Source organism: Musa acuminata, chromosome BXJ1-3 (assembly GCF_036884655.1).
Source record: "Musa acuminata AAA Group cultivar baxijiao chromosome BXJ1-3, Cavendish_Baxijiao_AAA, whole genome shotgun sequence".
In the NCBI taxonomy this organism is placed as follows: domain Eukaryota; kingdom Viridiplantae; phylum Streptophyta; class Magnoliopsida; order Zingiberales; family Musaceae; genus Musa; species Musa acuminata.
Genome location: NC_088329.1, coordinates 35712904 through 35737421, shown reverse-complemented (window position 1 = coordinate 35737421; position 24518 = coordinate 35712904). Strand labels below are relative to the sequence as shown.

Genomic DNA, 24518 nt, shown 5'->3' with positions numbered 1-24518 from the left:
CATGGAAATTGACCTTATTTTATAATATAACATATATCAATTAAATATTTTAACTTAAATCGTTCTTTTATTATCGGGTATTTATGTCCCTAAATATCACTGGATGGATAGGCTAATTTGGTATTACAATCATCACATCTTTTCCAGTCATCCAACAATGATTTTGACGGTCTAAAGGACCTTCCGATATAAATAAGTAATTTAATTTAATATAGTTAGTAAGGATTTTTTTCTCTTTTTTTTGGATTGTAAATGCCTTTGTAAATACTAAATTACATATTTACCCCTTAAAAGTCCAAATATAAAAAATCCTGATTTAATTTTTACGAATCTTAAAGTTCTTATAAATAAAAAAATATATATTTTTAAAATAAAAAATTGACATATATGATGCCTAGACTCGAAACATATCACTTGTGCAATATATTACATAACTAATCAAGATATTTAAATGAAAGAAATAATAATATAATCAGAAATAACAGCCCAAAAGTTGGGAGATTAGGCTTGATAATGAATCACGTGAGTATCACGTGACGGGCGATTTGATTCGATGCCGTTGCTTCCCTCTCCCTCCCTCGGCCGAACTCTTCCAAGAAGCCAAAACCAAGTGGGCGTTCCTCCACCGCCCCCCTTTCCCCCTGCCTTCCCTTCTTCCATGTGCGCGACGCTGAGAGGAACCCACTCCTTTGCCTCTCCCAAGCACAAAGATGGCAAGTAGTGTTAGGCTGCGCAACCTCCGCTCTCCACCACCGCCCCCCAAACGCACAAAAGACGACCCACCATTCCCCCAATTAACCCCATTCCCCGTGCGTTGCCGCTACGCCACCCGCTGCCACTTCCGCGGCCCTTGCCCGACCTCTTGCGCTCCCTTTCGCGGGCACTTGCTCGTGGGCTTCTCTGACCGCCCGCCCGCCCATTGCCGTCGCTGTCAGCCGCCGTCCCTCACCTTCTCCCCCTCGTTATATGCCCCAGGCTGTGCGCCGAATCGAGGTATTGAGGTTGGGGACAGAATCGTTGAGGGGAGGATGGGTTGATAACGGCGTCGATGGCGGTCCACCGGATTCTTAGCCTCCGGCTTCTTTCCTACCTCTGCTTCCCTCTCCTACTCGGCTTCCGGTTCTACCGATGCTTTACGTACCCGACGGAGAGCGCGAACCGCTCGACCCCGTCGTCGTCCCGCCCCGCGGCGGGCGTAGACCGGACCACCAAGAAACTGCGGAAGCCCTACACCATCACCAAGTCGAGGGACAAGTGGACGGCCGAGGAGCACGAGAGGTTTCTCGATGCCCTCCTGCTGTAATGTCCACTCGTCATCCTCCTACTCTCGTTCTCTTTTTACATGGTTTCATGTTCGTCGATTATTCTTCTCCTCTGAGCAATAAAATTTTTATGATCCTTTGATTGGATCATATGATGCGAATTCTAGATGAAAAGAAATAGTAAGAGTTAGTTTGAGTTAGGTGACTAAACCAATGAATTAAAATTATTCATACCAATGATTTTGTTAGGTAACAGAATAAATATCAATTCCGACTTCAGCTTATTAAATTGATGGCTAAATCTAATATTTGTCAACTGACACTTTCTTAACGTTCATTGTCCTCTTAAAATCTCTCATCTTACACAAAAAATATTATATATATATATATATATATATATATATATATATATAGAGAGAGAGAGAGAGAGAGAGAGAGAGAGAGGGGTAGTGTATGTCCTGTTAGTAATTTCTTTGTCAAGTTGCAAAATAAAATAATCACTTATAACTTGAAAGCGTAGATTATGAATTTGATATAGATAATGATTTATGGATATGAAAAGTCATAGTTTGAATTTTGAGCATTCCTTGATGGTTAGAAATATGGCTTCTAAAATTTATATTGTGCTGCTAATCAGGTTTGGTCGTGATTGGAAGAAAATTGAAGAATTTGTGGGTACCAAGACAACTATTCAGGTACATCTTCAGTTTTGCAATTCTGGCATCTGTTACTCTAGGTTTTATTTCTTTCCCTCTAACTTCTCTAATAAGATTTAATATGGCTGGTAGTGGTGTATCATATATATATATATATATATATATATATATATATATATATATATATATATATATATATATATATATATATATATATATATATATATATATATATATATATATATATATATATATATATATATATATATATATATATATATATATATATATATATATACATATATACACACATATATATATATAATTTAGCCACGAAAGATTTTAATAGTTTATCATAAAATTCAAATCGCATCTTCAGCACTTAATCTTTGGTGAAAAAATAAATTTAAAAGTTTTGACCAACATTTGTTATTCTGCTGTAAGCTTGTCATAGAGGAGGCTGACATGCTCATTTTTGTTTCTTTCTTTTTATTCGTCAGCTTTGCTTAGGAGATCTTAAAGAACATAATATTCTTATCCATTTCTTAATAGCAATTACATATGACATTTTTTGTCATAAAATGGTACATTTACTGACATAAATAGTTATGATCTTATTGTCAGATGATTAAGATCTCCTCAATGCTAATTCTTATTAAATAAGGATATAAATAGATGTCATGATCACAGTTTGTCACACAATATAGCAATATCTTCTCTTCAGTTTGTACTTTTATGTATATGTTTTTTCTTGCCTTTCTTTGTCTCTAATCCGATGACCCTATTATTGGTTTCTTAGTATGTTCTTGATATCTTGTTCCTTGATTGATTATGTTTTCTTGGTCCATTCTTAATTTCTCGAGTCATTAGCTAACTTTCTTTAAAGGAAAAGATGAAATATTTTAATTGTTTGTTTTGGTTGTTTCCATGATCTTGTTGATTAGATAAAAAAGAAGATACATAAGCAAATATTAAATGGGTAAACAATAAAGAGTAGAGTGAAATGAAAATAACAAGGCTATATATATATATATATATATATATATATATATATATGTATATATATATATATATATATATATATATATGTATATATATATATATGTATATATATATATGTATATATATATGTATCTATATATATATATATATGTATATATATATGTATGTATATATATATATGTATGTATATATATATATATATATGTATGTATGTATGTATGTATGTATATATATGTATGTATGTATATATATATGTATGTATGTATATATATATATATATGTATGTATGTATATATATATATATGTATGTATATATATATATATATATGTATGTATGTATATATATATATATATATGTATGTATATATATATATATATATGTATGTATGTATATATATATTTATATATGTATGTATATATATGTATATATACATATACATATATGTATATATGTATATATATATATATACATATATATTTTTTGATTGCATCAATTTGAATAAACTAATTTACTTGTTTTGATTGTTCCTGGGCCTGTATTTGTTGTCAGATTCGTAGTCATGCTCAGAAGTACTTTCTAAAGGTACAGAAGATTGGGTTAGCTGCTCATGTGCCACCTCCTCATCCTAAACGCAAAATGGCTCATCCAACCCAGCAAATCACCCCCAACAATGGTTTTTATTCTGATTAGAAAGCAATATATTTCCTTTTTTTTGTGTTGGATATACCTTCCTATGAATTTTGACATTTAATAGACTGCTTTTGATAGAGATAGTATCTGTGGATTGCCTTTATGCATCTTCTCGAATTCTTCCTGCATGCTCTGTCTGGGATAATACCTCAAATGATATAAATTACACGTCCAGTGAAGCAACATCTCTACCTGCTTGCTATACCATCCGTCCTGATATTGAAGGTCTGTACGGTCCATAATTGTAGAAACATCCTTTTCATTTTTTGCTATAATAATTCGTTTCATCAATTTGGTTATTGTAGGTGACAGTGGAATATTTGGCAAAACAAGCATATATAGTCAAAACATTGATTGGAGTGGCAATTTAAGTGGATCTTTGTTAACTCATCGGGCAACAAAACAAAGAAACCCGCATCCAGGTAATTTTTGCACTTGTCACAGACTGTACCCTTCACTTTTTATCGTTTAATATCTAATTCCAACTTCAACGAATTTCAAGTATGCAACGCATAAAATACTTGGGAAGCAGTAACTGTATGTAAATTAAGTTTGTTTTTGTATATTTATATGAATAGTTGAATTTACACACCACTAGCATATTCAATAACCTAAGGATCACCATATTTGTAAAAGAAATGATCAAAAGAACTGGAAAAGCAGAGGCTTTTAGTGCCTTGCATTTATTCTATTTTTGCATGAAAGGGGAGGTCTGGTTATACTCCAACAATAGTGAAAAGATTATATACATGTACTTCTCTATAGAACCTTTCATCAGTGACCGCTTGGCATGGTTTTATCCTCTGTTTGAAATGGCCACGTACAAATTGTTTGTGGACATATCCATATTCTTAATACAATTAGTCATTTTTTTTATTTCTAGGAGGATATTAAGTATGTCTAAGTGGGATGGAAAGTTCCCAAGGGCAGCAAAGATCCCATTATTATGAGCAAACTGAAAATTTGCAATCTTTGGTACTCAGTAGTAATACCTATCGTTTAAAGGTTAATTATTTTTCTCTTTGGACAGCACCTATATAGAAAAAAAACATCTAGGAAAACGTATACAACTTTTACACCCAACTCCATCCATATTATGTTATTGGAGATTGTTGTCATAATTACAATCACTTTCAACTATCTGATCGAAGTTGTGTACAATTGTTTTTTTCTTTTGATATGCATGTACAAATAGTGTATGATATCATTCACCCAAAATGGGGTTTGAGTGAAGCAAATTGCATTTGTTTACATTTATATGTGAATTTGTACTAGTGATTGTACATTTATGTGCTGGTGATGCATTCAGTTGTTGGACCGCTGTCAAGCCTTATTCAGCATTTAATTTTAATTTCTATTCCATTAAGTCTCAGCACTGTTTACTATTTTCAAGTTATATCTGCATTGTGCTTATTACTTACTGTACCAGACTTTGCTCAAGTGTATACCTTCATTGGAAGTATGTTTGATCCGAACATTACATGGAGAGCGGAACATTTCTTTGAAAAGTTACAAGATGTCGATCCAGTTACTGCTAAAATTGTAAGTCAGCAAAATATTTTGAACTTCATATAGCCCCGTATTTACTATGTTTATTGACCATGGAACTTCCTTCAATTCTAGTTGGAGGAAAGAATTGTGAAATGTTAAGAATCTGTATAGTCAATTCTTTTTCATGGATATCTTCTAACTTGCCTTACTCGAGGAAAACAAAAGTCCTCGATCATCATGTAGAGTTGTATGGATGATTAATGAATATAAACACTAAACACATACCTTGGATCTAAAGAATGAACTTATGTCAGCTTGGATACTAAATTTAATGTTTCTATCATTGCTTCATTGGACTAATTTTTTCTATTCACATGCAGATTCTGATACTAATGAGGAATCTTGCTGTAAATCTGACTAGCCCTAGTCTTGAACCTCTGGTGAGTATACATTTTGACTATTGTTTTGTGTAACATCATGTGTTGTGATCTTACTGATCCTGCAGTTTGTAACTAGAAATATGTTGTGGCATTTTAAGATAACTGCTCTGTTGTATGGAATTTGTCTGCCATTCCTTTTCTCCTGTCTTACATGTATGAAGGCCTTCTTTTTTGGGCATCTTGCGAACAAAATACCCCTCTTAATTAAATTGCCTTCCCAAAATGATTTGAAGAAATTGCAAACTCATTTACGTTTTATGGATTACTTGTTCTTTGGATATGCAGCGTGTGTTCCTTCTCCGATGTTAATTTTGTGTATCATTCCGTGCTTCGTTCCACAGATAAGGTGGCTGGGCACGTATGACGTGAACACAAGAAAGGTGGCAGCCATCGGCGGAACTGCTGCTTTTGCAGATATATAATCTTACCTTTCACTTCATCTGAATAACTTGTTTTCGTACGTGAAGTCTTCTTATCATCTTTATCTACTTCATCTGAGACACACCTGTACTATAATTCTCCATGCAACAGAGGACATCATCAAAGATCCGGAAGACGTGAGTGAACAACTGGGAACCATCGTCGAACGTTTGATTCCTGCAAAAAGACACACCGGATTACTCCCTGAATTCCACCATCCTCATTTGCCATGAATATTTATTGCATGTGTTTGAAGTAATTCTTGAACTTACAATGATTTAGTAATACTTGATACGATAAGTATTTGGATGACTAGTTTTCCTTCCAGTGCATTAGTTTGATGATACCACTCGATACAATGGTACCAAAAGACCCTTTTGCTTTTTTTTGATGGTTTTGAATAGATCTTTTGAATCGTTTATTGCAATAAAGAAGTTTATTGTTGTGATGAAAGCCTTTACTCGCAGTAACTAAATTTGATTTGATTTAAATACTCTTATTCAAGCGTTCAATGCTCTAAAAAATAAATTGTTCTTTTTTTATTTTTTTGGAAAGTTATAAATGAGAGCGGAATATGTTTTTGTTTTATTTAATTGCTTCTGGAGATTTGATGGAGTCTGACAGCCCGTAAACCCGACCAAAATATCTGGATGCGGATCCTTTTGGTTCAAGATCCGATAAACTAATTGGATCGGATACGAATCCTGAATCCTGAACCTACACGCGATAATCTTAATATTATCGGATGCGGATTCGGATTTAGCTCGTTTCAATCCGATAATATGCTACCGTCGCGGTGGCATATACTGAGATACCAACTACAGTTGACGGGAGATTGCGACAACGATCGAAAGCAGCCGCCGCCACTCCGGTCGCGGTGCCGAACGCTAATCCCGACAACTCTTCCGTCAGTACTGCACTTCTCTCTCCTCTCTTTCCCTCTCTCTCCCCGGCAACAAAATTAGGGTATTTTCCACTTCTTTGAAGATTCTGATGGGCATTAGTTGTTTTAGTCGTGTTTTCGTTTCTATATGAAGAAAAATGAAATTTTCATGTTGATTTTATTGTTAATTTGATGCTGACTTATATCAATTTGATGCCTTGTTTGCCATCATGTTGCATTTCGATTTCGATTTCATTTCACGGCATGGCACTTGGTTAGGGCATTTTGGGATCTCCCTCGAAGAGGGCTTTTTAGAGTTCACGTTTGGTGTAAATTTCAAGGGGTTTTCGGCATAAATGTTTGTGAGGTTTAAGGTACTTTGAAAAAAAAATAAAGTGGAAATGTGTAAATTTGGGCAAACATCAATCGATTGAGCTAAAACTTTGGGTTATAAGTTCTGAATCGCTTGGCCCGATGATATAATTATGAACTTTTAATCATTTAATGTAGTCAAGATCATCTTTTGGTGAAGTTTTGTTTACCAAGAGGATGCATGTTTTCTGTCCCAGTAGCACTAAGGTTTTCTCTCGTTCTCTTTATTTCCATTTTACATAGTTTCGATGAAAAACTGATTGAACCCTTGAACCCATGGTGAACTAATTGAACCTTGATTCTTCCTTCATCTTGTTTTTTCAGATATCTTGGTAGATTTCCTTTTTGAATTATTAAATGGTTCAATTGTTTGATCAAGAAAAGTGCAAGAAACCAAGCTTATACTGCAGTGATTGGTTTTGCAGGTAAACAAAGACTTTAGTTTCCTGTACTGATGACAATTTACTTTTCTTATGGATCATTTTCGTTCATTGATGTATGCCATTCTATGTGAATCTTTGCTATTCTCTATTTATGGACTTTCCTTCTGGATTTCTACTTCATATTTCTGAAGCTTCATTACTTTAATCGTTGAGACCATCAAATATGACCATCTTAAGGTGATGAATATTATCATTTTACTTTTGAGTGAACCAAACATATTCAACAATGCTTGCCCTAGGAATATGGATATATTACCAATCAAAGTTTGAGATGCTCATCCTCACCCTCAAGTCAACCATGTTAATTGGACAGATTACCCTACTGTGTTGTGGGAGAGTTTCTGGATAATGCTTAAAAAAAAGCATCCGAATTTGCCTATCTGATCTTGACTTTTTAAATTGGGAGTAAGCCTCGTAGAATCTGGAAGAGTCCATTTTGAGAAGGGAAGGTTGGAGTTTGGCGCATGGAAATAAAAGCTCAGATTTATAGAGCAATTGAAGACATAAATCCTCCGTCAATTAATCTAACCACTCGAGTCATATTTCTTTCCATTAATGCTTGGACTATATGCATTACGACAAAGGTTGGAACGTGGATATCTTTCTTGATTAATGTGTGTGAACTCAATTCAGGCATGATCGCCTATAGAGAGAGTAAAATGGGTTTCATCAGGAAAATGCAGAATCTTCACTTTCATTCTGGCTATGTGTTTGTACATAGGTGTATTCATAACCTCATATCGTAATATTTGTTCGTCATATTTTTATGTTGTGGTAAGAGTCCCGACGACTGTGGTAAGAAACACCTGAATGGACTAAAGTTTCATTTTACTTGATTGCAGATTAAAGAAAAATGGGAATAATTAGGAGCAGTTTCTCGTTTTTGCTAGGAGTCGGCTGTGGTGTTTACATTGCTCAGAACTACGAGGTTCCGAACATAAAGAAGCTTGTGAGTACATGGATGTTGAAGACGAAGGACATCGAAGAGACTTATCGAAAGCCCAAGAAAGATGAAGACTAGAAGCATTCACCTATGGAAAATTACACTTGAGAAAAAAGATCAGTAATACACAGCAAAAACCGCCCTGATGCCATAGAGTGGCACAAACAAATAAATCTTGGGATCACATTTGTAACCCCTGAGATCTTGGCAAGTAGTTGTTACACTGCATTCTCAGTTTTTGTCTATATTCATAATTGAAGTGTTTTCGCCAATTGCCTTTTGTTAATGTGAAGTTTTGAAATAGAATTATCTTTTTTGGTACCATTCTGCATACTGAGTGGACTGTTATATATCTGATATGATTCGGTACAATTAGAACCATGGTCTGCAGTACCGGATCATACCGCCCGGTACAGGCGGTACGTACCGGTCCGATAGGCTTCCGGTACGCGGACCATATGTTACCGGTCCGACACTGTAGCAGCACTGTAGCATGTCCGACAAGCTTTCGGTACGTACCAGTCCGACAGGCTTCCGGTACGCGGACCATATGCTACAGTGCTCGACACGCCTAAATATACCGAGCGGTACACCTGGGTGTACCGCTCGGTATACCGTACCGTACCGGTACCGAGCCTAGGTCGAAACTCTGGTACGGTACGGTATTGCGGACCTTGATTAGAACATTAACTTATCGGCACGCGGACCATCCTAACCAGATGGTGTACTTCCGAAATCGGATTTACTGTCTGTGTTATTATAAATAAAAGTAAAAAATAGTGGTAATAAATAAGTCTAATTAATAAATAAAAATTCCTAAAATAAGTATGGAATTATTACATTGTAGAGAGTAAAATGTTACACAACCCATCACAAAGCCACCAAATGCAATCAGAGTAAGATTCGTCAAAAGATAATTAGAACATCATTCGATGTATTTGTGTGAAAAAAAAAAATAATAATAATAATAATAATAATAAAGAAGGAAATATAATTATTCCAATGCAAGGAAACCTAACAAGTTTGAGGTAACATGGTAAATCTCTCTATTATTTTGAAAGAATCACTTCATAGAGTACAAATGGCAAAAAAAAAATATTCCAATAGAATGAATAGGTTTAAAATACTATTATAATTTTCTTTCATAAATATTACAATAGAAAGTATACAAGACATTTTTTTGTGAAAACTCAGATTCGTACAACTTCATATTATCACACAAATGTCTCTCATGTATATTCGAAAAAATTCAAGTATATATTGTAAGCATAAAACTATCATTATCTTAAAAAAAATTAAAATCAAAATCAAAATTAAATAATAATAGATCAAGACCAAGCTTATATACCTTTAGATGTCATAATCAATGAAATATCTCTGTCGGATCTAGTAACATACCATAGTCTATAAGTAGCAAGCATCGATCCTTAAAAACTAGATTAATTTTCTCCTCTCCTTTTATTATCCACGAGATCATAATAAGTGATGGAGTAAAGACTAACAGATCTACAATATCTATCCATATATATAGTTCCTAAATGATCAATTAAACATAGGTTATGTATGGTGCGAAATTAGTAGGGAGATCATGAACACGTTGGCAGATGAGTCAAAATTGGGGCCGGAAATTAAACATAGGTTATCAATGCTTTTAATTGAAATAAGGGGAGTTAATTGGCAAATTTTAAAATTTTATGTTCGTAATCCTAATAGGATCTATATTAATCGATAAAAATTATCTATGATCAACATATTATTATTTATTATTATTATATATATTTTAAAATAATTATTATATGACATTTACATGTGAACTTAAATCAATCCAAGACATATCACTTGTGCAATAATACTGTTGAATCTCGTATTTTGATGATGAAACTAATTGATAATTATGTTTATGTTTAACTGCATTTTGAGTGATGCAGGTCTACTCGATCAGGATTAGACAGTTAACGCAGGAGGAATTGACGTTGTGCCGGAGGAGATCACGTCAGGGTATTGGACGGCAGAAGGCTTCGGACGTCGGGCGTCGGGCCAAGGAGAGTGGAATTGTGCCAAGGATATTGGGGTTGCGGAGGTCAACCGCCGATTGGGCAACAAGCCGCAAGAGAGGACGATGCACCGAAGAATCGGACGAAGCGCCAACCAATGACGTGCCGGGCAACAGAATGTCAATTCGCGTTGTAATAATTGTCTAGATCGGAGTTGAGTTTTGGTTTGTGTGTGCAGGATTAACTACGATAACGATGAAGACATAAAGCGAAACAAAGTGCTGGAGTCAAGTGCGAAGGATTTGTTGCGAGTTCGAGAGTTCGACGGAAGTCCGAAGGTTCGTCGGGAATGCTGTCGGAACTAGCCGAGAATGAGTAGGGAGCTTGCCGAAGGGTTTTTGGGAAGCTCGCCGGAAGGTTCGTTGGAAGTTCGCGGAGCTCACCGAGAAAGATCGGAGCTTGCCGAAGAAGCTCGTTGGAACTCGCCAAGATCAAATCGTGAAGTCTAGGAGCTTGCCGGGAGTCCGCAGAATGGTTTTCGAGAGTTTATCGGAAGACCGTCGGAAGTTCGCCGGAAGCTCGCCGGAAGAAGTCTTGACTTACGGACTTTGTAATAGCTTAGAAAATGTCTTTAAATTCGTAGTTAGCACATTAATTAGGGTTAGGATTAGGTGTTAATCCTATAACCCAAGTAGGGGCCAATTGGGCCCGAGTTCGGACTGGTTTGGGCCAAATTTGGAGCCCAACCAGTGAGCTGATTTGGCCTAGGCGGTGGCACCGCCCAGCACCCGAGAGCTGGGCGGTGACACCTCCTTGGCTGGGCGGTTGCACCGTCCAGCACCCGAGCGCTGGGCGGTGGCACCGCTTGGCTGGGCGGTGGCACCTCCAGCATTCGGGAACCCAAAGAGAATTCAAATTTTGGAGCCCAAAATTTGAATACTCTTGAGGCTTATAAATACCCCTCAAATCTCAGCTGAGAGAACAACTTTTGTGCAGCAAGTGATTGAGAGAAAAGTCTTAGAAGAGTCTTTGCCTTTCTTGTTTTCAATTTGCTAGAGTTCTCCTCATTCTTTCTTGCTGAAAATTTGTAAGAGGTTGAACTGCTTGTAAAAGGTTGTAAGAGGGGTATTTGCCCTTCCATTTCAAGAGATTTGCTAGTGGAAGGTGGGAGCCTCATCGAAGAGGGGCCTCGCAAGTGGATGTAGGTCATTTGACCGAACCACTCTAAAATCGACGTAATCTCTGGTTTACATTTCATTATTGCTATTTACATTACTGCAAACCTTCTTACATGCTTTAGTTCCTTATTACCTTTGCTGCACAACTTTAAGAATACGCTTTCAAGTTTAGCTTTTCAAGTTCCATTCTTATCGTACGAAAGATTTGTCGAAACCGAAGTTTTAATCCGCTGCACTAATTCACCCCCCCCTCTTAGTGCCGCTCCGATCCTAACAAATACATTATTGACTATAACATAGGTCATTATTATGCGATGATAAATGTGTGTAATTTATTATTTTTTATGCATGCTTATACAAAATGCACAAATCTTTCTATTAAAGTAAGTTGATAGAGTCCATGCCCACTTAATATCATCTCTTATGCATTTTATGTCCATGAACATGATTGATGCATATGTACTAATTGAGATATTAAACATAACATAGGGAGGCCATGGCCTCGCGTGGGCCCCCACAATTTTATGGGAGGCCCACTTTGGATGTCGAGCCAAAGTTGGAGCCCGTTAAGGGAATATAGGTCTTATGATAAAATATCATTTTAATTTTTTTCCATGAAATCTAACTCTTAAGCCTAAATCGATTTAGGCTTCCTATTTACGACCTACGTAAAATTATGTTACATCTCATAGACAAAAAGTATATGTAAAGATTTATTATTTGATTTATTTTTTATATTAATCAGTTTTTTATTTATATTTTCTTGAAATAATCATCCTCTTCTCAAGTAGGACGAGTGTTAAGAACTTAAAATTTTTTTACTAATACTAAATAATTGTGTTATTTCTATGACACAAGCTTAATTGATGTGGATTTGGTAATGAAGTGAGAGAGAGAGAGAGAGAGAGATTTAACATACAATGTCATTCAACATGAGTCAAAAATAAGAAATCTTTTTCATAAATATTGTATAAAAAAGAGTACAATAATATATATATATATATATTTATTTATTTTCAAACTTAAGACTTATCAACCACACAATAATATACTAACCGATATATATCAATGCATACAATCCTCTATTTTCTAGATAATAAATAATAATAATAAATGACTTACATAGATATGCTCTATAAATGTGTGATTGTCTTCTCTGATAGGATATTATATATTTCTATTGTATCTTTTTATAATTGGACATTAATTCTTACATATAGGAGCGAATAATGTGATGTATTTCCATTAGTTTGTTACACTCAATTTTTCATACATGCAATGACAAAATCATAGCAACCATTTTAGTCCTCATCATAATATATATGGCAAGAATCATGTTATATATTTCCCATGACTTCGTATAATTTGGCTTTGACCAAATGAATGTATCATATCTTACTTATGGATTAAAAAAAAATCATATCTTCTATTTTCATTAAAATTATATTTTTCTTTCATCTTTCTTCATGGAAAAAAAAATATCTTTCCATAATTTACCCTTAGTCGATTCAAAGTATTCTTATATGGTTGGAAATCAATTAGTATAGAATCATACATAATCGATTGATAATTATAAATACATTAATGCATGTATACATTAGCATGGAGATGCAAATCCACGAGCATTAAAATAAAGTCACATTAAAATCAAAGTCATGATTTGAATCCTAATCATCCATATCACTGAATAAATCTTTATATTTATCTATTAAGCTTAAGACTTAATATCGAAAGATAGTTTCATCTATGAAACATTCGAGCTAACCCAAAATTAGTCTATTCCGATGAGGCCATTATTTGGTGTCATCATTCTGAGACTATTTTCTAGAGGTGTATCCACTCTTACTCTTCCACAAATGCTACTTAACAATCACTTGAATCTTGACATCAATTTTCATTCATAAATCTAATAGAAACATCTAATTTTTCACTGTAAAAGGTATCGTTACTAATTACGATTCAGTCTCAACAATCATTCAGGTTTTGATATGTTTTGTCATTAAGAAAAGAAATTGAATCATTGACTAACAAAATAAATTTTATCGAATATTATCTTTAAAATATGGAAATTGTGTCTTTAGTTATGTTAATTCCGACCGACTTTTGTTAAAATCTTATAATTGAAATCTTATATTGAGATATCCATAATAATAATAATAATAGTATTATTATTACTATGTAGTCGATAGATCTCAAATACGAATCCACGTAAGAATGTGTTGCATGCAATTTATTATCATGCATGCTTACACAAAATACATAATCTTTCGATTAATTTAAAATTTGCACATAAATATTGTGTGTAAAATTAAATAATCAAATTAGGCATTTCCACAATTTGAACTCAATTTTTCACATATGGAATGACACATTTGGTTAGTGTTATGCCTTTCCACAATTTGATTCTAATTATAATATATGGAGGGAAGAATCATGGCATAGATTTCCCCTAATGTAATGAATGGTACAATTTTGTATCAAATGAAAGTGTTATTTTTTTTTCTAAAAAACATTTAATGAATGGTTATGCATGCATGAATTTGAAATTATATTTTTCATAAGAATGTGCATGAGCTTGAAACTTCATTTGAACTTGTTATTAGAAATCATTTTATCCACAATTATGCATTCAAGCATGCATTATACTAATTAACAATTACATGTACATTAACATACGGATTAATTTTAATCTAGTTAACAATTATGTACACAAGCATGCATGTGGAGATAGATACATGTACATCAACATTTAAGAAAGATTCATATACGATCAATTTATACAATGTAATGCCTCTTTATACTGAGAAATTTAATTCATGAGTTAGATTCTAGTAATCCGTTTCACCGATTCCTTAAACAACAATCTCCACTAATACATAAATATTTTTGAATATTTCAGTTAGAATATAGTGTTATCTTTCATTCATAAATATAATTGTTTGTCACTCTAAGTAGTTAAAAATATTCTTTTTTACATCGCTTCTTACGATCTAAAATGTCAATCATCTTAGTATCCTAAAATCTTACATAGTGTAAGATTGGATGAAGCTCCTAAATAATAGGATGGTGCTACACCATACTTCACTCGACAAAAAGAAAGATCTAATTTGAATTATTTTTAGATTTTATCGTTGAGTACTACAATGTCACATAAATAAGATAAAACTAACTAAATTTATGACATGAGATATTAGGTTTAGGTTTAGATTTGGATCAAATATATTTGAATGGAAAAATATAAATCAAATACAATCTATAGCGACAACCAAATGTTCCCCCAATAAAATAAAAAGCACCCAAATAAGACATCATAAGTGGGAGTGATGCCCTCCTCATACATAAGTCATAAATGACAAATCTAACAAGGAATCGTCTTCCTCTAAACCATCAATTTGATCTCATCCTCATCTGACACTCTATTTGTATTATAAGTGTGTCGACTTTCAAACAATTAAAAATGAAAGCCTTTATGTGCATACGACACACATCACCTACTTCGGTTATAAACGACATGCCACGTGGATCCGATCACGAGACGACACGTCACCTAACATTTTCTGATCGCGTCGGGCCACGATGGCCCTCGGAAGTTTCCCGAAAGTTCCAGCCTTTGAACTTTCTCACCCACAAAATACACGAGTGGGTCCCACGCCGCCCGCGCCATTGACCCAATCGCGAGCGGGTGACGGAAACAAAGGGTTCGGTAAGTGGTCGCACGTCAGTCGGGAATTAATGCTGTAATGGCGTTATAAGAACGGTGTGGGTCCCAAGGGCCTATCTCGCCTCGCCAAGCCGTTGCTTTTCCCAAGGGCCGATCGCGTGCTTTGAGGGATCGTTGTTCCCGTCGTAGTGAGACAGCGCTACGGGAGCGAACAACTCCGACCCAAGACGTCTGCGTCGGATCGCAAGCCCGTTTTGAGTTCCCTCCCATTTTCGATTTGTTCTACATGACTGGGATTGTTGCTAGGGTTTTCTTTCTTTCTTTCTTTCTTCTGGCGGGGAGATTGTTGCTAGGGTTTCTGGATTTGGGATTTTAGATCGGTCGGTTGATTACCGGAAGCGTGGGTTCGAGGGATTTGTAGAAAAGATTGGTTTCTAGTTTAGGGATTTCTGGTCGGAACGTGGTGGGGATGGGGAAAGGAGGGCAGGATGAGCGGAAGAAGGGTGGATTGGATCCCCCGACCACGAGTTTTCCGGCCTGGGCAAGGACCGTCCAGGAGTGCGAGGCTGAGTTCAAGGTTTCGGCCGAGTACGGGCTCCGATCCGATGAGGTGCTGAAGCGACGGGAGATTTATGGGTTGAACGAACTAGAGAAGCACTCTGGGCCGTCGATCTGGCAGTTGGTTCTCGAGCAGTTCAACGACACGCTGGTCCGGATCCTCCTTGTGGCTGCCGTCGTCTCCTTTGTGCTCGCTTGGTACGATGGGGATGAAGGTGGCGAGATGGGGATCACTGCCTTTGTTGAGCCGTTGGTGATCTTCCTTATTCTGATAGTGAATGCGATCGTTGGCGTTTGGCAAGAGAACAATGCCGAGAAGGCACTTGAGGCCCTGAAAGAAATCCAGTCTGAGCATGCTGCCGTTAGAAGGGATGGGAATTTGATTCCGAATCTGCCTGCTAAGGATCTTTTGCCGGGTGACATTGTGGAGCTCAAGGTTGGAGATAAGGTCCCGGCAGACATGAGGGTTTTATACCTGATTAGCTCCACTGTGAGAGTAGAGCAAGCATCTCTTACCGGAGAGAATGCTGCTGTGAATAAAACCAACCACCATGTTGAGCATGAAGACATAGATATCCAAGGGAAGGAATGCATGGTTTTTGCCGGTACCACTGTTGTGAATGGCAGCTGTGTCTGCTTGGTCACACAGACGGGCATGAACACTGAAATTGGTAAGATTCATTCGCAGATCCATGAAGCTTCACAGAGCGAGGATGATACACCATTGAAAAAGAAGCTGAATGAATTTGGAGAGGTCCTTACGGCTATAATTGGAGTAATTTGTGCTTTGGTTTGGCTTATCAATGTGAAGTACTTCTTTACCTGGGAGTATGTCAATGGCTGGCCAAGCAATTTCAAGTTCTCTTTTGAAAAGTGCACTTATTACTTTGAGATTGCTGTGGCCTTGGCTGTTGCAGCAATCCCAGAAGGGCTGCCTGCGGTGATCACTACTTGCTTGGCACTGGGTACACGGAAGATGGCACAAAAGAATGCCCTGGTCAGGAAGCTTCCAAGTGTTGAGACTTTGGGTTGCACAACTGTGATATGCTCTGATAAGACTGGGACATTGACCACAAACCAGATGTCTGTTGTAAGGCTTGTTGCAATGGGGCGCTGGACGGATACACTTAGAAGCTACAAAGTGGATGGTACCACATACGATCCTCATGATGGGAAGATCTATGATTGGCCAGCCAGTAGCATGGATGGGAATCTTCAAATGATTGCTAAGATTGCAGCTGTCTGTAACGATGCAAGTATCACTCAGTCAGGACATCATTTTGTTACCAGTGGTATGCCGACAGAGGCAGCTTTGAAGGTAAGAATACATATGGTTGCTTCCTGCCAAAGTTCATTCCTATTAGTAATTTTTAACTCAATATCAATTATCTAGTTCTTCTTAAAAATAATGTAAAGTTTTTGTAGCCAAGTTTCATGGATTCCTTTCGACTGTAAATAGGGGGATCTAGCTAGAATATAGGGCGATAGGCCCCCACTGACTTCTATTCGTTCCCCAACAAGTGGATCTTGGGCGCAAGGAGAAAGGAGATAAAGACCAGAACGGAACTCTTCCTCTTCTTCTCTAGGTTCCGTTTCCGTTTCCGTTCCTAGCGAGCTAACATCAAACAATTCCCTTCCAAACTATCCTACTGCTATTCGCTTGCCAATCACCTCCAAACTCAAAACAAAGAAAGCCCAGTTGGGATGGCAAAAGAAGGATTCCCATTCCCCTGCCTGGGAAGAGACTGCATGTAAAGATCTAACAATAGAAGGAAGCGCTTACTTCACGTAGTAAAGCCTCCAACTCGATGAAGTACACTCTCAGCGAGAAAGAATGAAAGTGGAACTGCCAACTCAAACCGACGGTAAAGGAACTCGCACTATTGATACGTGTCAAAATACTTACATACTTACACTTTTGGGAGGAGCGGAAATCCACTTCTGGAAAAGGGACTGCACCAATCCGAACTCACAAGGTAGGGCGGGTCACCTATTCCCTCAGCTGGCACAACAGCAAAGATATGGCCCACAGCTCGCTAGGAACTTCTTCTAAATAAAAGGGCTTTACTTAAGAGTGCAATTATATGATATGGGCTTAGCCTTAGGAGCTTACCTTAGTGCTTCCAGTGAATCAAAAAGATTATGATCAGAATTACGACTGGCAATCGACTTTCTTTATCATATAATATGAGAAAGCACTTTCGTTAACTGTATTGTTTATTCGCTTGCAACTTAATAGTATTGAAGGAAGAGGGGGAGTGCCAACTTGAAGGGATATCTACTGTTTTTATGGTATATTGAAAGTCAAAAGTCAACTATAGAAATTTAAGCTTTTTTAAGTCACAGTAAGAACGTATCTGTTTAAGTTCATCTATATCTGTTTCATAAGTTCATCTATATCTGTTTTAAGTGAATCTATTCTCCTCTCCTCTCTTTGGGGTTATGTTATCCTGAGCCCCCCCACCACTGCAGTCTTAGTGTGATTCCGTCTAGCACTAGCAAAAGAGAGTGGCATTCCCCTTTGGTTTCACCCAGCCGATAGAAGGTTAGATTAGGAAGTGGAATTCTGCTCTAGGCGAAATACAAAGAAGGATATTCTTTCTTTCTTTTCCAGCCCTGATTCGGCCTTAGCTTAGTTACTGAGGAAGCGGATCTCTATCTACAGGGATTCTAGGCTCACCGGTATTGGAAAGTCGCTTCTTTCAAACTTAGCCTAGCTTATTTGGTTCTTGGGTTTTTTTTTTGTTCCTGATGACTGCCCTAATTACTTTCTTTCGTTCATTGACATCACAAGGCTTGTTTTGAAGTGCTTAGGATTTTTAATTTAAAAATGAGAAGCTGAGTCCTTGCCTAGGTGAAATACACTATGCACCTTTTTAATTAAGTAATTAATGACAGAGGGAAGTTTAGAGTATCATAGCATGAGTAATTTTCAGCAGTTATACTAGACAACATACTATAAAATAATTATCTGTTCTATTTTGCTCTTGCTACGAAACTATTAGTTAGTAGTTAAGCTGTGTGTATCTCTATTTGAGTCGTATGTATTCAGATGTGACTTGAGAGGTATGCATGTAATTTGGTTTTTTTGATTTGATATTTACTTGACCTATCTTTGTTGATGAATGGTGAATATATATCGATCAGGTTTTGGTTGAGAAAATGGGACTTCCTGGAGGATATGATCCTTCTTCATTGGACTCGGCTGAAATATTAAGTATGTTTGAAGCCTTAAGTGCAGTTTATAATTCAATGATGTAGTTCAGATTTTTTTTGCATGCATGCATGGCAGTCTATTTATTAATTGACATCTTTTTATAATTGGAGGGTGCTGTAAATGGTGGAATGGAATTGCCCAGAGGGTTGCAACTCTCGAGTTCAATCGCACTCGAAAATCAATGGGAGTTATTGTGAAATCAAAATCAGGAACCAATTCTTTACTTGTGAAGGTATTTCTCGTTTTCTATCCATCTAGATAAAGATTATTTGGAATCATTCTCTGAATGTAACTGATGGACAAATAACCATTTGTGTTTCTTGGCATCCATGTTGAGCATGTTGGTGCATCTTATTCATTGAGAAAATTTGGTACCAAATATATAGATAATGAAGTCACAATGGCCCATATAGCTTATGCATCCATTGTCCTAGGAGAATATCCATGATATATGGACTGTGAAAACACTTGATGTTGGTTTTATCTGCTGACGAGGTTCTATTTTTGGTGTATGTTAAAAGGGATTTTTCTTTCTCTTTTACACTGTTATCTCTTTCTATTTCTTAGTCTGTTGTGGATGTATAATTCGTTCCTACTTTGTTTCTCCTAGACATATTAATTATTCTGCATATGCTTTGCAGCTATTAAGTATTTGGAAGCTCATACGATACTTTATCATTTGAACTTCTCTGCAGTATCATCTGGCTGGAAAATCTTTACTATAATAAATAATCAAAGTTACATTGTGGCAGGGTGCGGTGGAGAATTTGTTGGAAAGAAGTACCCACATTCAGCTGCTTGATGGTTCTGTAGTGTTGTTAGATGACAGTTCAAAAAATCTGATTATGAATGCTCTGCGTGAAATGTCAACAAATGCATTGCGCTGTTTGGGATTTGCCTATAAGGATGATCTAGCCGAATTTTCAGCATATGATGGAGGAGACCATCCAGCTCATAAACTTCTGCTTGATCCATCAAATTACGCATCCATTGAGACTGGTCTCATATTTGTTGGATTAGTAGGGCTGAGGGTGAGATATCTTGTTTGAATGAGTCATTCACCGAGTCTTTTCCTTTATGTGCTCTCCAGCCTTTGTCTGTATTCTGATTTTTGGAATCATTCTAGGATCCTCCACGAAAAGAGGTTTACAGAGCAATTGAAGATTGTAGAGCAGCTGGCATTCGTGTAATGGTCATAACAGGAGATAACAAGGAAACAGCAGAAGCAATTTGTCGCGATATAGGCGTATTTTCACCTGATGAAGATATACATTTGAAGAGCCTCACAGGCAAAGAGTTTATGTCATCCAATGATAAGAAGGCAATTCTGAGGCAAAACGGTGCTCTTCTGTTCTCTAGAGCAGAACCAGGGCATAAACAAGAAATTGTGAGATTGTTGAAGGAAGATGGTGAGGTTGTTGCAATGACAGGGGATGGAGTAAATGATGCTCCTGCTCTGAAAATGGCAGATATTGGTATAGCGATGGGCATTGCTGGGACAGAGGTCTGTTCTATCCTGCTTCTTATTTGTTCTTTTATTCGTTTTGTTCTTTGTAATTATGTATTGTGGTATACGAGTAAGAATTTTCCCGTGAGGTATGGTGAAATCATCATATCAACAATGATTAGCAGCTTAGTGTTCATTAAGCTATGTCTTTCCTTAATATCTGTTTCTATGATTTGTTAGCATTGACCTTCCTAATTAGGGTTATTCCGATTCATGGAGAAAGGCTTCCCAAGGTGACTAATGAGAAATAATCTACTTAATTGCTAAAAGGTAGCAAGTATATTACAAAAGTGAAATAAGATGCCTTAAGCAGGTCTTGAAATGCTTACTCTCAGGCTTTTGTCTTCTGCGCCTAATTACTTTTGAACTAAATCTAGGAAAAGTGAAATAGAATCACTCTTATTTATTCTCAGTGGCTCTTCCTAAATATTTCACAGCCTTTAGCTTATTTCTTTGCTCAGGCATAATTTGTAATTTCTTTTATGGTGGAACAATTTTCAGTTCTTATCGAGAAGGGAACTGGGATACTTTGTTTACAGAAATCAATATGAATCTTTTGGGGTGAACTGTTCTATAAATGTCATTAAAGATTTCAAATATATGTTTCTAAAGAAATAACTTATGTTTTTTAGTTAGTGGAAGGTCATATGTCACACTTAAGCTTCTTGTCTGTTATAGCCGAGTGACCTGTGTAGGGATTTCAAATCTCGGTTTGGCATAGCACCTTAATTGATGGCCTTGACTTTCTAGCAAAAGCTTGTAGTGCAGGCTTCATTTGCACATTCCCAATTGTTCTGGCCAAAGTATTTAAATCTCAGTGCAATAACATTTTAGGTAACTAATCATTGTTATACCAGAAGATCTACTTATCTGTACTGCTTGATATCAACAGAAAAATAATTAAAAAACAATTCAATACTGATCGGTTTTGATCTATATAGTCCAGTACCAGTTCTTCTTAAGAAAGGTAATTACTGGGCAGTATGTACCACTTCAACCAGTATTTGGTTCCATGATGTGTAGGGTTTGGACTATTTCTTTTAGTAGCATTCCTTCTCCTTTAGGCATGACCTAAGTTTGTAAGCAACACAATTTGAAGTTTCAGCCATAGCCTGTGGCCAGATTGAAATGTTTTAATAATCTTGACATTTCAGCAAATCTGGAATTTTTTTACTACTTTGCTTACAACAATTGTTAAAAAAATAAAGAAAATAATGAAAAGGGAAATCAATGGAAAGAAAAACTAATTATTTTTCCTTCTGGTTATTGAAAATAATGTTTGATGCAATTTTATGATAACATGAATTTAAAATTGAACAATTGCATGAAGCTATTAAAAAACTAAATTTTAATTAGTTTAGAACAATTGAAGTTCATTAAGCCATAAGAAAATAATTGAAGTCCCATAGACTTCTATTTGCTTTATCCACTTAAAAATAATTGTTTGTGCTTCTGCTGACTGAAATACATGATCCTGATCTGAGATGCTTGATGACTACTGCTGGATGGTTATACTTCTTCCTTTTTCTCTATGCTGTTAGCCATCAGAATACTTGTACGGTCTTATGATTTTGGTGATGGTGAGTGTTGTTTATTGAGTTAAAAGACAAGGGCCCGTCTGCCATATTAGTTCCCTGCATCAGCTGTCTTTTAGTATCCTTGAGTATTTCTTCTTCCAGGTTGCTAAGGAAGCCTCAGATATGGTGTTAGCAGATGACAATTTCAGCACGATAGTGGCAGCTGTTGGTGAAGGAAGATCAATTTACAACAATATGAAAGCGTTTATAAGGTCTTAACTTTTTCCTTCTGTTCACTCATTCAAGCCATCTATCTGAGGCTATTTATCAGATGTATAATTATATCGTTTTGATCATAGGTCTTGATGTTTTATGTACCTTGCAAAATTTCTTTGATGATCTTATGTACACGTCTCTTTACTAATTGCAGATACATGATCTCCTCAAATATTGGTGAAGTTGCTTCCATTTTTCTAACAGCAGCTTTAGGCATTCCTGAGGGGCTGATACCAGTTCAACTTTTGTGGGTCAATCTTGTTACTGATGGCCCTCCTGCAACTGCTCTTGGATTCAACCCACCTGATAAAGATATTATGAAGAAACCACCTCGAAGAAGTGATGATTCACTAATTACTGCATGGATTTTATTTCGTTATATGGTGAGTCATTCTTTTTTATTGTGATTTATATTATTAATGAGTTTGCAATGAACATGAATGGACTCTATCAATACATTATGGATTTTGCTGTTATTTGATGCCTAAGCCAGATCCTAATTCTGATTTCCTCTGAGGATGAACCTCTGCCTCCTGCTTTGACTCGACTTTGATTCAGTTTCTACCTTGCTTGACGATGGCTTGATTTTAATCTCCTGCTTCTGTTACATACCATAAACTATGGTTATTTATACACCCATATTTCTTATCCATATTAGTGTTGTCCAACCTATATGTGAAGATAGCCACTAAAGTAAGGGGGTGGATATTTAGAAAATCTTGAACTTTGGGAGAGGGGATAAAGCTTTCGGATAATAATGTTTTTGCAGCCAATCCACCATAGACTTCAGTTTTGCCTATAGATTGTACTTTCATAACTTTTATCTTCCAATTGACTGACTAGGAGTCATTTAATGGAAATTACAGACATTAATAGGAGCTGAGGTGTTGTTGCATGCATTACTAGTTGCACCTTCTACCGAAAATTTATATGCTCATAAATACGGTACCTGCTTCATTCATGGCAGCTGACTCTTATAATTCCTTGTATAGGTGATCGGGCTATATGTGGGGATTGCCACTGTAGGTATCTTCATCATATGGTACACTCATGGTTCCTTTATGGGCATTGACTTGAGTGGTGATGGCCATACTCTTGTAACCTATGCTCAGCTTTCTAACTGGGGAGAATGCTCCTCATGGGATGGCTTCAAGGTCGCTCCATTCACTGCTGGTTCACGTCGCTTCACCTTTGACACTAATCCCTGCGACTATTTCCAGACTGGTAAGGTGAAGGCAATGACCCTCTCGCTCTCCGTCTTGGTGGCCATTGAAATGTTCAATTCCCTTAATGCATTATCGGAAGATGGGAGCCTCCTGAGCATGCCTCCCTGGGTTAACCCGTGGCTTCTCTTGGCCATGTCAGTCTCATTTGGATTGCACTTCTTGATACTATATGTCCCTTTCCTGGCCCAAGTGTTTGGAATAGTGCCTCTCAGTTTCAACGAATGGCTCCTGGTGTTGGCGGTTGCTCTTCCGGTGATCCTCATCGATGAGGTTCTCAAGTTTGTCGGGCGCTGCACAAGTTCTTCAGGTGCCAGGAGACGATCTGCATCCGCAAAACACAAGGATGAGTAGATGCTAACAGATTTGGAGATGCATTTCAACAATTTTGCGTCACCACGGAAGGTAAAGGTTGTTCTGGTCCCTCATTCAGTTTGAGAATTAGGCAACCGGGATCTGTTCAGAAACCAACCTGGCAATGAACTTATATTGGATTTGGAGATTCTCGATTTTTAAGAAACATTTTTTTGTCATGCTGGATTATACAGATCCATTTCATTGGTAATACTCATGATGTTAATGTTACTACGAGGGGAAATGCTCGTGCAACTGTAGATCGTCGCATGTGCAATGTGACAGTCAATAATTTCTATCTAGTTTTTGTTTCTATAGGGGAGAGAATGTTGTTCGTACTTCCCTGCAGTTCTTTTGTTATCTTCAGCTTCAATATTTGGATCTTGGGGCCCATTCACTCTCTTCTGCTACAAACGTCAGCGCCATGTCA

The 24518-nt window shown here is 36.7% G+C and overlaps 3 protein-coding genes and 1 long non-coding RNA gene across 9 annotated transcripts; all 4 read left to right on the top strand.

Moving 5' to 3' along the window:
* Window positions 1–925: 925 nt before the first annotated feature.
* On the top strand, window positions 926–4209 carry LOC135638707 (protein REVEILLE 8-like). The gene is made up of 6 exons (XM_065152004.1): window positions 926–1299; window positions 1900–1957; window positions 3471–3594; window positions 3690–3836; window positions 3917–4033; window positions 4190–4209. Exons 1-6 carry the CDS (start codon window positions 1049–1051, stop codon window positions 4207–4209), a joined length of 717 nt encoding a protein of 238 aa, XP_065008076.1. The 5' UTR covers window positions 926–1048.
* Window positions 4210–5036: 827 nt separating this feature from the next.
* Window positions 5037–6008, top strand: LOC135637444 (uncharacterized). Its single transcript, XR_010496293.1, has 3 exons — window positions 5037–5153; window positions 5483–5542; window positions 5884–6008. It is a non-coding gene; the product is annotated as an uncharacterized LOC135637444 (long non-coding RNA).
* A 739-nt stretch (window positions 6009–6747) lies between these two features.
* On the top strand, window positions 6748–8927 carry LOC135586499 (uncharacterized). Of its 6 annotated transcripts, none has more exons than XM_065131460.1 (3): window positions 6748–6869; window positions 7542–7642; window positions 8503–8927. In XM_065131460.1, exon 3 carries the CDS (start codon window positions 8514–8516, stop codon window positions 8679–8681), a length of 168 nt encoding a protein of 55 aa, XP_064987532.1. In that variant the 5' UTR covers window positions 6748–6869; window positions 7542–7642; window positions 8503–8513; the 3' UTR covers window positions 8682–8927. The 6 variants fall into 6 exon arrangements, with proteins under 6 accessions (XP_064987532.1, XP_064987539.1, XP_064987568.1 ...); XM_065131480.1 differs by having other exon boundaries at window positions 6790–6928; XM_065131489.1 differs by having other exon boundaries at window positions 6803–6873.
* Window positions 8928–15559: 6632 nt separating this feature from the next.
* On the top strand, window positions 15560–24448 carry LOC103978589 (calcium-transporting ATPase 1, endoplasmic reticulum-type). Its single transcript, XM_009394429.3, has 8 exons — window positions 15560–17312; window positions 19142–19211; window positions 19322–19443; window positions 19964–20242; window positions 20338–20715; window positions 22398–22507; window positions 22666–22894; window positions 23504–24448. The coding sequence occupies exons 1-8, from the start codon at window positions 15906–15908 to the stop codon at window positions 24086–24088; spliced, it is 3180 nt and encodes a 1059-aa protein (XP_009392704.2). The 5' UTR covers window positions 15560–15905; the 3' UTR covers window positions 24089–24448.
* Window positions 24449–24518: the final 70 nt, after the last annotated feature.